This window comes from Geotrypetes seraphini, chromosome 6, assembly GCF_902459505.1.
Source record: "Geotrypetes seraphini chromosome 6, aGeoSer1.1, whole genome shotgun sequence".
Taxonomy (NCBI): Eukaryota; Metazoa; Chordata; class Amphibia; order Gymnophiona; family Dermophiidae; genus Geotrypetes; species Geotrypetes seraphini.
In genome coordinates, this window is record NC_047089.1 from 59346759 (window position 1) to 59359269 (window position 12511).

The 12511-nt window shown below is 44.5% G+C and overlaps 1 protein-coding gene across 3 annotated transcripts in view; it reads left to right on the plus strand.

Annotated features, from left to right (window-relative positions):
• NEK5 (NIMA related kinase 5) overlaps window positions 1-8929 on the plus strand; it is a 70662-nt gene extending 61733 nt beyond the window's left edge. For all 3 annotated transcript variants that reach the window (XM_033947614.1, XM_033947613.1, XM_033947615.1), the window contains exons 18-22: window positions 721-847; window positions 1066-1200; window positions 4814-4948; window positions 5660-5783; window positions 8154-8929. In XM_033947614.1, the coding sequence (XP_033803505.1) occupies window positions 721-847; window positions 1066-1200; window positions 4814-4948; window positions 5660-5783; window positions 8154-8400 (768 nt within the window). In that variant the 3' untranslated portion in view covers window positions 8401-8929. The remainder of the gene's footprint in view (window positions 1-720; window positions 848-1065; window positions 1201-4813; window positions 4949-5659; window positions 5784-8153) is intronic.
• Window positions 8930-12511: the final 3582 nt, after the last annotated feature.

The following is a 12511-nucleotide window of genomic DNA, read 5'->3' on the forward strand; positions in this document are numbered from 1 at the left end:
GCTGTATGTTACTTTTGCTTGCCCTACCTGGAAATTCAGGAACCTGAACAAAGGACTCAAGTGCCTGCAGGGAGGGTCTATTTCAGGGCACCGCTGTTAATAATAGCAAAGTTACTGTCTAATTTCTTTGACCCTGATGTTGTGGGTTCAAATCCCACGCTGCTCCTTCTGACCCTGGGCAAGTCACTTAATCCCCCCAAAAATCCTATATACAGGAATGAGAAAGAAAATCAAATCTATATCCTATAACTTTCTCACTTTGTACTCAAAAATAAATTAAATTTCGCCACAAGTTCATTGGAAGTTTCATTCACATCAAAACTTAATCCCCCATTGCCCCAGATACATTAGATAGAGAAACATGCTTGAGTACCTGAATGTAAACCACTTAGGCTATAAGTGGTATATAAATACTAAACATAAAATAAAAAAATATTTCTTCTGTTAAACATTGTGTTCCCCTTTTCCTATGCATATATCTCGTGCCCAATGAAATAGGCACTGCTGCTAGACCTGAGGACTTGACAGAGTTTCCTACAAGATTTCCTGCAGTGCTATGCTGTGTCCCTCAGGGGTCACTGCAGTAGAAGCAGCTGTCTTTTTCCCCTCCTCACGCTCACTGTATCTCTTCTACGGTGCTCTGCCAGACCCTTCAGATAGCAAATTTGAGCACAGCTTTCCTCCTCCACAGTACTACATTTAGTTTTCCATTTATTTCAGGATATGGATATACTTAATGACACATTGACTTTTGAAGCTGGCAGGGAGCTGGAAGAGAAGGATTGGCAGAAGCTGTGGGAAGATCAAAGAGAGAGAGGTCTGGAAGAAATTCCTTACCAGGAATCAGGTACATCAGTCAGCAGAAATCTAAGTGCTTCCTTTAAATAATTCATGCTCACCTGGGCTCACTCTGCACATCCCAGGGCCAAATTTTCTGTAAGTTCCAGCATGCAAATCTGCAGTTGTTTATGATATGTCACCAGAGAAGGGAAAGGGTCATATTAAAAATACATTTAAGACAAAACAGCCAATGAATTTCCTTTTCATGATCTCACTTTCTTGTAGATGTTGACAAAATGGAAGACAACGCCGAAGGAAACAGAAAGCATTGGAAAGCAGGAGCTCCTCAGACTCTCCTTCACTTCCTGGCTGGGGCAGACTTGCTCTCTGCCTGCCCTACCATGGCTGAGGGGGAGCCCGGTATGAATTCAAAGGCCTCGTCTTCAGTGTTTGATTTCTTCAAGTTTTAAGGAGGTCTACCGGTTCTTGTTAAGAAGATATTATACACAGCTACAGTAGCATAGCGAGGGTGTGAGATGCCCCTCCCCTGCCCTCATGTCTGCCCCCTCCTACTGCGCACACGTGCCCCTTCCCTCATACCTATAGTTCTTCACTGCTGCGAGCAGCAACTTCATCTTGCTGCCCGCGTTGGCTCTCCCTTTGATGTCACTTCCTAGGCGCCTGGACCCGGAAGTGACATCAGAGGGAGTGCTGGAGTAAGAAGTTGCTGCTCGCAGTGGTGAAGATCTACAGTTATGGGGGTGGGGGTGAAGGTGCGTGCAATGGGGGAGGAGTGAGAAGGAGCAGGGGGAATGGAGAGGAGGAGGGGTGCTGGTGACCCCCCCGCCCCCCCTTACTATGCTACTGCACAGCTATGATTCCCAGAGAGCAAAATAGAATCCAATTCCTAACCTCCCCTTAGTAAAATTACTGAAGAAAAGTACTCAGTTCCTCTCTTATCACATTTTCTCCAGCAAAGCACAAAACAGCAGGAAAAATGCGATGGAGTCTGGCAGGAGTAAGATACCAATACATTAACCTCATTCTTTTGAAAGTTAACAGCTTTAGACAGGCATGGCAAAGCCACATTTATTGCCTTCCAGTCATGCTCTTTGCACTCGGCACCTAGCTCAGCTTTGCATTTAGCTCTATGAGACAGATCAGTGGGCAGTCTGAAGTTCATTTACATGCATTACAAAAATCTTCCAGGTAAATGTTTTCCCACATGACAATAGGCTTAATAGATTTAAAAGTTAAGAAATAAGTGAGCTGCAAATGCACAAAACAATCACTTGGTGGCAATTGATGATAACGAGCCAATTCTTCAAAAAGTATTAAGTCAGCGTCGTCAGAAAGTTGCCCCAAGTAACTAACTGCATCAGTCGTCACTGCCTGAAGAACCCAGGGCTTTGATCGAGTGAATAAAAAAGGTTATCCATAATAGGCGAAAACTCTGATAACTGAAAATCTCAATCTCATTCTGTGAAATCCCAAACCTAAACAGTATAACAAGTAGTGGAGTGGTAGTCATGTTCCCTGTCTTGTCCAGTTTCTCTCCTTTTTGGCCCTGTATCTATCTCCCCTCCCCCATGTTCAGCATCTGCCCTATGAGTCTCTATCCTCCCTCCATGTTCAGCTTCTCTTCTCTCTGTCCCCATCTTATTCTCTCTGTCGCCCATCTGTATCACTGTTCCTATTTTCCCTCCATGCTCAGTATATTTTCTCAGTGTCCCTGTTGCTTCCTATGTCTAGCTTTCCCTTCTCTTCCTCCTGCACCCACATCCCTGACCTCCTCCTTGCATTGGTCCATCATCTCTCTTCCCTTCAACCCCTATGATTCGGCATCTCCTCTTCCCCCTACTCTCTTCTCCAGGTCTCTCACTCTATCTTTTCCTTCTGCTTTCACTCTCCACCCCACACAAGTCCAGCAACTCTTCATCACCTCCCCCTGTGGGTCCAGCATCTCTCTGTAGGCTCTACCCAACCCCATCCTCCAACCATGTGACAGTTGGTTACCAGCAGAGGCAGTGATGACAACAGAATACCTTTGGTTGACTTTATCAAAGCTTTTCCTATGTGGTGTCCCAACCATAGGAGGTTGCATCAGGAAGGCAGGACACCATACAGGAAAGGCCCTTGTGGGGCCAGCTGGAGGCAGCCTGTTTTGGAAGACTGTTGAGGGTGGGGTGGGAGTTATAGAGAAATGCTGGACCTTTGCAGGGGGCACAGGAAGGAAGAGATTCTGGCCTGGAGGGAGAAGGGTTCAACTGCAGGTGCCCCTACCACTGGTAGCCCTGGGCATTTTGCAAGGCTCACTCAGTAGTGGTATGCCCCTGGCACAGAGGTATACTAGTTTTGATATATAAATGGATCACTGCAGCTCTGTCAAGATTTATAATATTTGTTTTAGTTTTGTGTTCATTTTTATTATACATCTTTTTATTAAATACTATAAACAAAACCTTTCACAATATTGATATTTGTATATATTTTATTTGAAGCTTTTATTTTATATACTGTAAGATTTTATTTATTCATTTCAAAACAACTTTGAATGGCTTATCTAGGAAGGATCAATGTTTTCAACTTTGAAGCCCCTGAGAACTGGTGTTCCATAGGGTCTGTACTGTCAGCCTGCCTATTTAGTTTTTGGCTCCGAGAGCTCAATGTATATTATTAGTTTTATTTTGATGTCGAGTTTTTCTTTTACTGTGACTTGACTATCTACGAAGCAAGTAAAGTTTAGTATTGTTTTAGTTCTGCTATATCTAGATTCTCATAATAGATTGTCATTGAATCTGGACAAGGCAGAAATTATTTTTTTACAGAGAGCTCTCTATGCAGAAATTTCAGGCCAGATTCTGTATAGGACTCCCAGTCTCAGAAGCCGCCTAAGGTGCTTTTGAGAATCACACACGAGCGTCCTATGTAAGCCCGCCTAACACCATCATTCTCTAACTGGTGTCCATGTCACAGATGCTGGTTAGAGAATCGGGTTGCTGCTGAGTTGATTGCAGCAAGGGAATCTCCCTGCCATGATCAGTTTAGTGGCAGGTAATCCCCCACCCCCCACGAAGACTACCAGCAGGAGGGATGCCCAATCTCTCCTGGAACCCCCGAAGCAACCCTCCACCCCCCCCCCCCCCGAATGTCCGCGGCAAGAGGAGTGCCCAATTCATCCTGCCACCACCACCCTAAGACATCCCCCAGTCCCGAGGGGGTGGGGGTGGAGTTCTGGCAGGAGGGACTGGGCATCCCTCCTGCCGGGGAATGTCTCGGGGGGAGGGAGTGGATGGGTTTCTTGGCAGGTGTCTTGGGGTGGTGGCGCAGGAGGAATTGGGCACGCCTCCTGCTGCAGATATTCAGGGGTGGAGGGAGCGGCTATTGGGGTTCCGGCAGGGGGGACTGGGCATCCCTCGTGTTAGTAGTCTTTGCAGGGGGCATGGGTTCCCTGCCGCAGTCACTAATCTGATTGCGGCAGGAGATTCCCTTGCCGCGATCGGATCAACGGCCACATCTATCATTTCAGACGCCTATCGCAGCCCTAGGGAGATTCCTAGGACCGCCTAAGCTCACCTAAGGCTACTTCCGGGCAAAACCATGCCCATGCCTAGCCTTAGGCGAGCTTAGGCAGCCCTCGGTACCTCCCTAAGCTTGCGAAAATGCCTACAATGTAGGCAACCCTCGGGACTTTTTTTTTCAAAAACATGCATCCCGTTGGCTGGCTAGACAGCGGTAGGACACCTACCGCCGCCTACAATCAGGACGCCGTTTATAGAATTTGCCCCTTCAAGTGTTGTGCTTGTGGATAACATCCCAGTAAAAGACCTAAATGAAGTAAGAATTCCAGGTGGATTCTACTCTAAATGAAACCCAGATCTATGCTATAGTTCTTTTTTCTGCCTTGAAGCCTAGGATATTCGGATGTCTCAAATAACTCCTTTTTGTTGAAGATTTCAGTCAGTTCTTTAGACTTTATTGCTAAGTAATGGAAATAATGAGTGGATTGTACCTTGCTACCTGTGTTATGCAGAGTGTCAGGTTGGTCTAAGAGAATCTCCAGGAAATAGGAAACAGTGGAATCCAATAACTCCAGGGACATTGCTGAATGCACTGGCAGAAGCAGAGTTGACTACGGACTCCTTTTTTCAGGCAGAAGACATCTTTGGTAATTTTTGTCACCTATATAGTAACTGGATATGTAGAGTATAAGTTTATTTGTATATTTGTTTTTCAGTGTTCTTACAGATAATTCTGATGCAGACTGGAGCTGAAACATGGCCGCATCAGGTTATATGATGGTTTTATTTCAGCCTACTGTGGTTTTTCTGTCTATTTGGTGGTATTTTCTATCTACCTCTGTGTTTCTGTTTTTTTTCTGACTGGTCATGTAGAGCAGTGGTTCCCAACCCTGTCCTGGAGGAACACCAGGCCAATTGGGTTTTCAGGCTAGCCCTAATGAATATGCATGAAGCAAATTTGCATGCCTATCACTTCCATCATATGCAAATCTCTCTCATGCATATTCATTAGGGCTAGCCTGAAAACCCGATTGGCCTGGTGTTCCTCCAGGACAGGGTTGGGAATCACTGATGTAGAGGACATATTTGAAAGCAGGAGACACAGTTGAATGTATTCGGTTTTTGTGACCATGTCTTTAATTCTCGGAGAGGACAGTTGTCTTCCCCCAAGTGCTAGGACCACAGCTGTTAACGTAATATTACCACTCACAGAGCTAGTAGAAATGTTAATACTGATCACCAAAATTTAATTATTTGCTGTAGTTTTCAGTGGCTTCAAAGATTACACATTTCTTTGATGTTTTTAGAATGGGCAATTTTGAATTTAGTAAGCCCTTCTTCATTTTCTTTTTAATAAGATGGGACACTATCACCATGGCCTCCCAGAGTAATCCCTAACGAGGAAGAGAATGAAACAGATGTGGCCTCTGATACTGAAATGGATAAGGAAAGACTGGAGCCCAGATCTGATGATGATGACACGTAAGTCAGTGACTGAAAATATTGAGATGTCTTATACTCAGCCACAAGATGTCTTATACTCGGACGTTTCAGCATGGCCCTTTCAGAGTGGTTCTTTCAACATGGTACAGTTCATCCCAGCTGTTTCATCATGGCCTTTTCAGTGTGGGCTGTATCATCTCTTAATATTAAGATGCCCTCTCAAAGTCAACCTTTTACCCTGGAAGTCTTACCTCTGGACAACTTTCTGTTCCAATATACTACTACTACTACTATTCATAATAATAATTATTATTTCTATTGCGCTACCTGAAATATGCAGCGCTATACTGTCATGAAGAAGATGGTCCATGCTCGAATGAGCTTACAATCTAAACAAGACAAGCAAATAGGATGCCATGGAAAGTTAAGGGGAATGGTTAATCACTGGTTTGGTTGGTGGGCAGTGGGGAGTAGGGTTATAGATTGAAGGCTATATCAAAAAGGTTTTCAGTCTGCTTGGCAGTGGTGAAGAAGGGTAACGCTAAGAGCGACTTATCTGAGGAACGGAGTTCTCTGGGAGGTGCATAAGGAAAAAGAAGAGAGGAGAGATATTGAGGGGCAGCAGAATGAACACACTTGTAGGTCAGCAATAGAAGATTAAACTGTATGCGAAGGTGGATAGGGAGCCAGTAAAGTGATTTAAGGAGAGGAGTGACATGAGTGTAGTGAGATTGGTAGAAGATGAGTCGTATAATATACAATATAAAGGGAAACCTTATGATGCGCCTGATCTGTGATGATGTCCCCCACTCCTTTCAAACCTTGAAATCACCAGATGATACGGAAGCAGGAAAAGAAGACCACAGGTAGGTGAAGAGAAAGGAAAGAAGCACCAGTGGAGGGGCAAGGGGGGGGCTATGCCCCACACTTTCAAACCTTAAAGTCACCAGATGATGAGGAGGTAGGAGAAGACCATGGGTGGGTGAAGGGAAAGGAAAGAAGCATCAGTGTGTGTGGGGGGGGCAAGCTAAGTCCCTCCCTTTCAAGCCTTGAAGTCGCCAGATGATGAGGAGGTAGGAGAAGACCATGGGTGGGTGAAGGGAAAGGAAAGAAGCATCAGTGTGGGGGGGGGGGGGGGCAAGCTAGGTCCCTCCCTTTCAAGCCTTGAAGTCGCCAGATGATGCAGAGGCAAGAGAAAACCACAGGTGGGTGAAGGGAAAAGAAAGGCTATTCCACCCCCCCCTCTCTCTTTCAAATTTTGCAGCTTCAGCAAGGTAAGCATTGCCAATACAGTGGCTGCAATTAAACAACCGTGGTTAAATGGTCATGCTGAACCGAGCTTGCTAAAACTGTGCTGAACTGGCCGTGCTAAATCATCCTAGACCTGACATGGAGAGCTTTGTGGACACTGAGCCCAGTTATAGCTTGCCACATCAAATGTCATTTTCCTGTTTGCATTTCTTTGCATCAAAATTCGTTAACATTATAAGATTTTTCAAGTTCTTCACTGTTCCTCTTGTCCCAACTCCACCTGATTATCTTTTTTAAGGTTCTCTTGCCTTTGTTTCTTTTTCACATTGTCTGTCTTCATGTTCTCTTCTTCTGGATTTGTTTTATTACTTCCACTTATCTTCTTCCTATGGATGTGGCGTTACTGACACAATCACTGTCACACCCACTTACATGTGTGTAGTGTGTCAGGTATACTGAGAAATAAATTAACAAATAGGTTGTGTGGGTGCTTGTTTGTTTTCTTGATATATAAGGGAATGCTAAAAAGTTATCAGCCCAACCAAGAAGAGAATGACGTGGATGTGGTTCAATCAATGATCTGAAACAATGTAAAAAACAGAATTTCCCAGCGTCACAAGGAGGATGCAGTAGGAATTGAACCAAATTCCTCTGGTTCTCTGGCAGCTGTACTAAGGTACCTTCTGGGACCCTGTAATATGGGCTCTACATCTGGTCACCTTAACAATGGCCATAATTCCTTTCCCCTAACCCCACCCAGAGCTTGTAAATGCTACATTTGTAGCATCCTCATCCCCAGTTTGCCCATCGTATGAAAATCCTAATCCAAAAATCAGATTAGGAACCCTCCTCATAGCAATAGGCGGTCCATACTAGCTTTTTGTTTTAGATGTTTGGATATTCTACAATTTCAATTTGGGGTATTGTAATTTTCTGGTGTCCCCTTAGACTGTACTTCAACTGAATGTGTGAAAAGCTGATGGCATATAATGTTCTAGCACAAAATGGCTGCTCCCTACTATCACACAGTCCAGACTTGAAGTCAAGTATCAACCAAAAAATTGTACTTGCCATCAAGTCTAGCAGGCATTTTCACCTGGCTGGACACCACGGCTTCAGGTATTGAGACTCTATTCTTTATGCTTCCATCACTTTTAGGAATTTTGAAGAATCTGAAGATGAGTTGAGGGATGATTTGGTGGAATCGCTAGAAGAAATTATCTCCTCTGAAAGTGAGGGGAAGAAATCACAGGATGAACAGGAAACTGCCACACAGCCCACAGAAGAAGCGGAGAAGCTTCCAGGAGAGAGGGTGAAATCAGCATGTGAAACATCTGTGAACACTAGTACTAACGTACAGAATAACCCTGTTTCACCTAATACCCAGATATGTGCTGTGGAGTAAAGGGTAGGAGTCACACTGAAAGCAAGGCTGATGTCCAGAATGACATGAACACTATGAACCGAAAAGATGCATTTCTGTTACAGTGTTCTTTTATTGTAAAACAAAAGCTGCCAGTCTCTTTGGCAAGGTTTTGGGTGAGTAAATCACTTTTTTCCAAATAAGTTTGAGTGGACAATTTATAGGAGCTTCCATTTCACTTCTGCCAAGGCTCCTCTTGAACTGTCTGTGGATGAGTCTACCTCTTGGTCTTAACTTAGCCCACCTAAATAGAAATGCTCCTTGCAGGCTGTGCAGTGAAATACCTACCAAGCTGCTGTCAGAGAAGTTTATATGGAATACCAAAGGCAGGGCGGTCTGCTCCAGGTGCAGGCATTGAGGGGTGGTGCTGTCCAATTTGCCGATTCATGGTGAATCAATTAGAATTGATTCGTTGTCTGATAAAATTGGACTCACCGATTCAGCAACCCCCGCCCTGATGAGACCTGCCATACCGAGGCCTCATAAAACAGCAGTACCTATCCTTCCACCATGAAACCTGACATACCTCCAAGGCCTAAAGTGGCAGCAGCGCTCTGAATGGGCTGCTTTGTGGCCTTCCCCACTGGGGCCTTTCCTCTGCCGCATCACTGATGATGTCATCAGTGATGCAGCAGAGGGAAGCCCTAGTGGGGCAGGTCACAAAGCAGCCCATTCAGAGCGCTGCTGCCGCTTTAGGAGGCCTTGGAGGTATGTCAGGTTTCATGGTGGGAGGATCGGTGGGGTGGTGCTGCACAGGGGGATGGGTGGGAGAGGAGGAAAGATGCTGTTCAGGGGGATGGGAGGGGAGGAAAGATGCTGCACTTGGAGGAGAGAGGAAGAATTGGGGTGGATGAGAGGAAGGGAGAGATGAAACAAAGAGGTAGAAAGGGGTGAGAGAAATCCTTCATACGGTGGAGGGGAGGGAGATATACATGGTGAAGAAAAATAAATGTTGGATAAAGGGTGGAGGGCAGGGAGAGATGGTGCATGGGGAAAGAGAAAGAAATGTTGCACATGATAATGGAGGGGAGGAAAGGAGAGATGCTGCATGGAAGGGAATAGAGAGGTTTGATCCAGGGCACAAGGCAGGGAGAGAGATGGTAGACACAGTGGGAAAGAAACAAAAGTTAGATACGACAGTGGAAAGTAGAAAAGAATAATTTTATTTTCTATTTTGTGATTACAATATGTCAGATTTTAAATGTGTATCCTGTCAGAGCTAGTGTTAGGGAGCATGAGCTAGAACCTAATAGAGAAAAAGTATATTTTGTTTCAGTTCAATGCAGGTTACATAGCAAAAAGAACTGTACATATACAATGAATTACAATAAATTACAAAGCCAAACTTAGGCCCTCTTTTACTAAGCTACAATAGAGGTTTCTGCCATGGTCCAGGACGCTAAATGCCCCCATGCTGCTCATAGGAATTCTATGAGCATCGAAGCAGCGTTGGAGCCTCCAGGCTGTGATAGAAATCTCTACCGCATCTTAGTAAATGGGAGGGAATTAGTCATTAGTAATAGTATCAAAATAATATCATTATTCTAAAAACTTCCAAAACAAGCAAGTTTCCAAAAGATTCCTAAAATGTAGATAAGAAGTAGATAATATTATTAAAGAATGTTTCTCTAGTTCCCAATGAGAAGCCTGATATGACAATGTTTGCTCTCTATATTTTTTAATGTATACTGTTCTTTACTGAAGGATACCTCAAAAAGTGAAATTATGTAAGGAATACTGGGAATTATTAAAAGATAAAAGATCTAGATTCTGAAGCTTGACCATGGAGCACCCTGTAACATAAATAACCAAATTTAAAAACAATCCTCGCTTCAAATGGAAGCCAATGTAATTTGTGGTAATAATGGGTTACATGGTCAAATTTTCTTAAATGAAAAATCAAACATACTACTGTATTCTGGATTATAGATGTTTTTGATAACATTCAAGATAAACAATATTATAATAATCTAAAACTGACAAAATTAATAACTGTACTAAAAACTGAAATGATAAATCATCAAAATATGATCTAACTGAATGTAACTGCCAAAGTCTAAAGAAGCTTATATGAGCTACAGTATTTACTTGTACACTCAGAGTCTGATTCTGTATAGGATGCTGGTCTCGGCGGCCACGAATCATGTGTCAATCATATAGCAGCATCCCATACAGAACTACATCTACCTTAAGGCATATATGCCTTACCCCTGATCCTTTAACCAGCACTAGTTAGAGAATCACACCTGCCTGATCACAAAGATAGGCAGCTCAGCTGCCTATTTTGCTGAGGGATCCCTTGCCATCAATTGATTTTGGCATGGGAATTCCTGATCACCTGAGCTGGCAGGACCCCCTGAAACTGTGACTTCAGGGAGTCCTGCCAGCTCAGCTGATCAGGGGGAAATTCCCCTTCCATGGCAAGCAGAGGACCCCCCGCTACCCACCCTCGAGATCAGCAGGAGGGATGCCCACTCCCTCCTGCCACCGGGTCCCCTCAAACCCCAACACCCTACCCCAAACCTCCAACACCCCCCATACCTCTAAAGGAAGACCAGCAAGAGGGATGTCCAGTCCCTCCTGCCAGCAGGCCCGCCTCTTCAAAATGGCAGACCTTTCTGGTGCATCCTGTAATTCACTGGGAGGGGCCTAAGACTTGGCCCAGATACCAAAGGCTACTTCTAAAATATCAGCCATAATTGTGACCTCTTCATTTTCCACAATTCTCTTAGGATCATGATCCCAATGCTTTTCTAGTACACTGATCTTGTAATGCTTAGAGTTTCCAATGAAAGATGCACAACCCTGTTGTGCCTTTCTGTATAATTTTTTTCTGCCAGTAGTACTTGGCAGCCAGCCACAAGATGAGTAACTATTTATAGTTCTTATGGAATCTACAGATATCTATTGTACCATAATATGTGGAGATTAGTATAGATGCACATTGGCTGTTTATCCAGAAGTGGGTAGGTGCTGGGTGTGACGTGGGTGGAGAGGTGGTTAGCTGTGACAGCTTGTGCACAGGTCCGAATGGTACCCTAGCTGTCAGGACTGCTAGTAGTATGGCCTCAAGAGGTGATAAGTGTAATTGTGCTAGCAGCAGTTGGGTAGTGCAGCCGCTGTCATGCCAGCACCCCTTCCTTTGTACATGTATCATTCCCTGACCCCCTTCCCAAGGACATACTTGAAATTCCAATCTAGAAAATGGCATGGGGACAAATTTCCTGTCCCATCCTCGCAAGTTTTGTCACTGTTCCTGTCCCATTCCTGTAAGCTCTGCTTTAACCACATAAGCCTTGAACACTTATGATTTTAAAGTGTCTGAGGCTTGTACAGATGAGGACAGAGCTTGCAGGAATGGGACAGGAAAATAATTCACTGGGACGGGACAGGAAAAATTTGTTCCCATGTCATTCTCTAGTCCAATCCTCCCTATGCACAAATCTTGTCTCCCAACAGCAAAGCCCTACCCCTGGAGCTCCCTGGGACCTATCTGGAATCAACATTGCCACCAGGGACTATTGCATCAACAGTGATTTACCCTCAGCTGCCACTTATGCCAGTGTAGGGATTTAAAATGACATCACTGACCTCCTAGTTATAGTCTCATGCTACTACTGCTAGGGAGTCATCCTTCCAAATCTCAGGATGACCCCTAGATTGTACCACAAGACTACTGCTAGGGGTTATCAGCGCCATTTTGGATCCTGGTGCTGACTCAGATGGCAGCAAAGAATTGCTGCTACTGGAGAATGCTGCACCAATATTGACCCCCCAGGTAGGTCATAGAGGATGGGGGGTCTTCTTATAGGTATACAGTTTTGTATGGGAAGGGTTGATTCAGACCTTCAATGTGGGTCATGGAGAGATCCAATGAGTGTAAGGAGGGTTTGTGGGAATAGAGTAAGTGCAGGGAAGATCACCTATGGAGGGAAATTGGATAAAGGGGGGAGGGGATAGTGGGCCCTGGATCAGGGATTGATAGGGGAGTGGATTAGGAATGGGCTGCAACACCCCAGGCAGTTGTCATTTTGACAGTGCTTGGGCTGATAGCATTGGTCCTCTGTACTAATCAGCTCAGGCATGTAATATG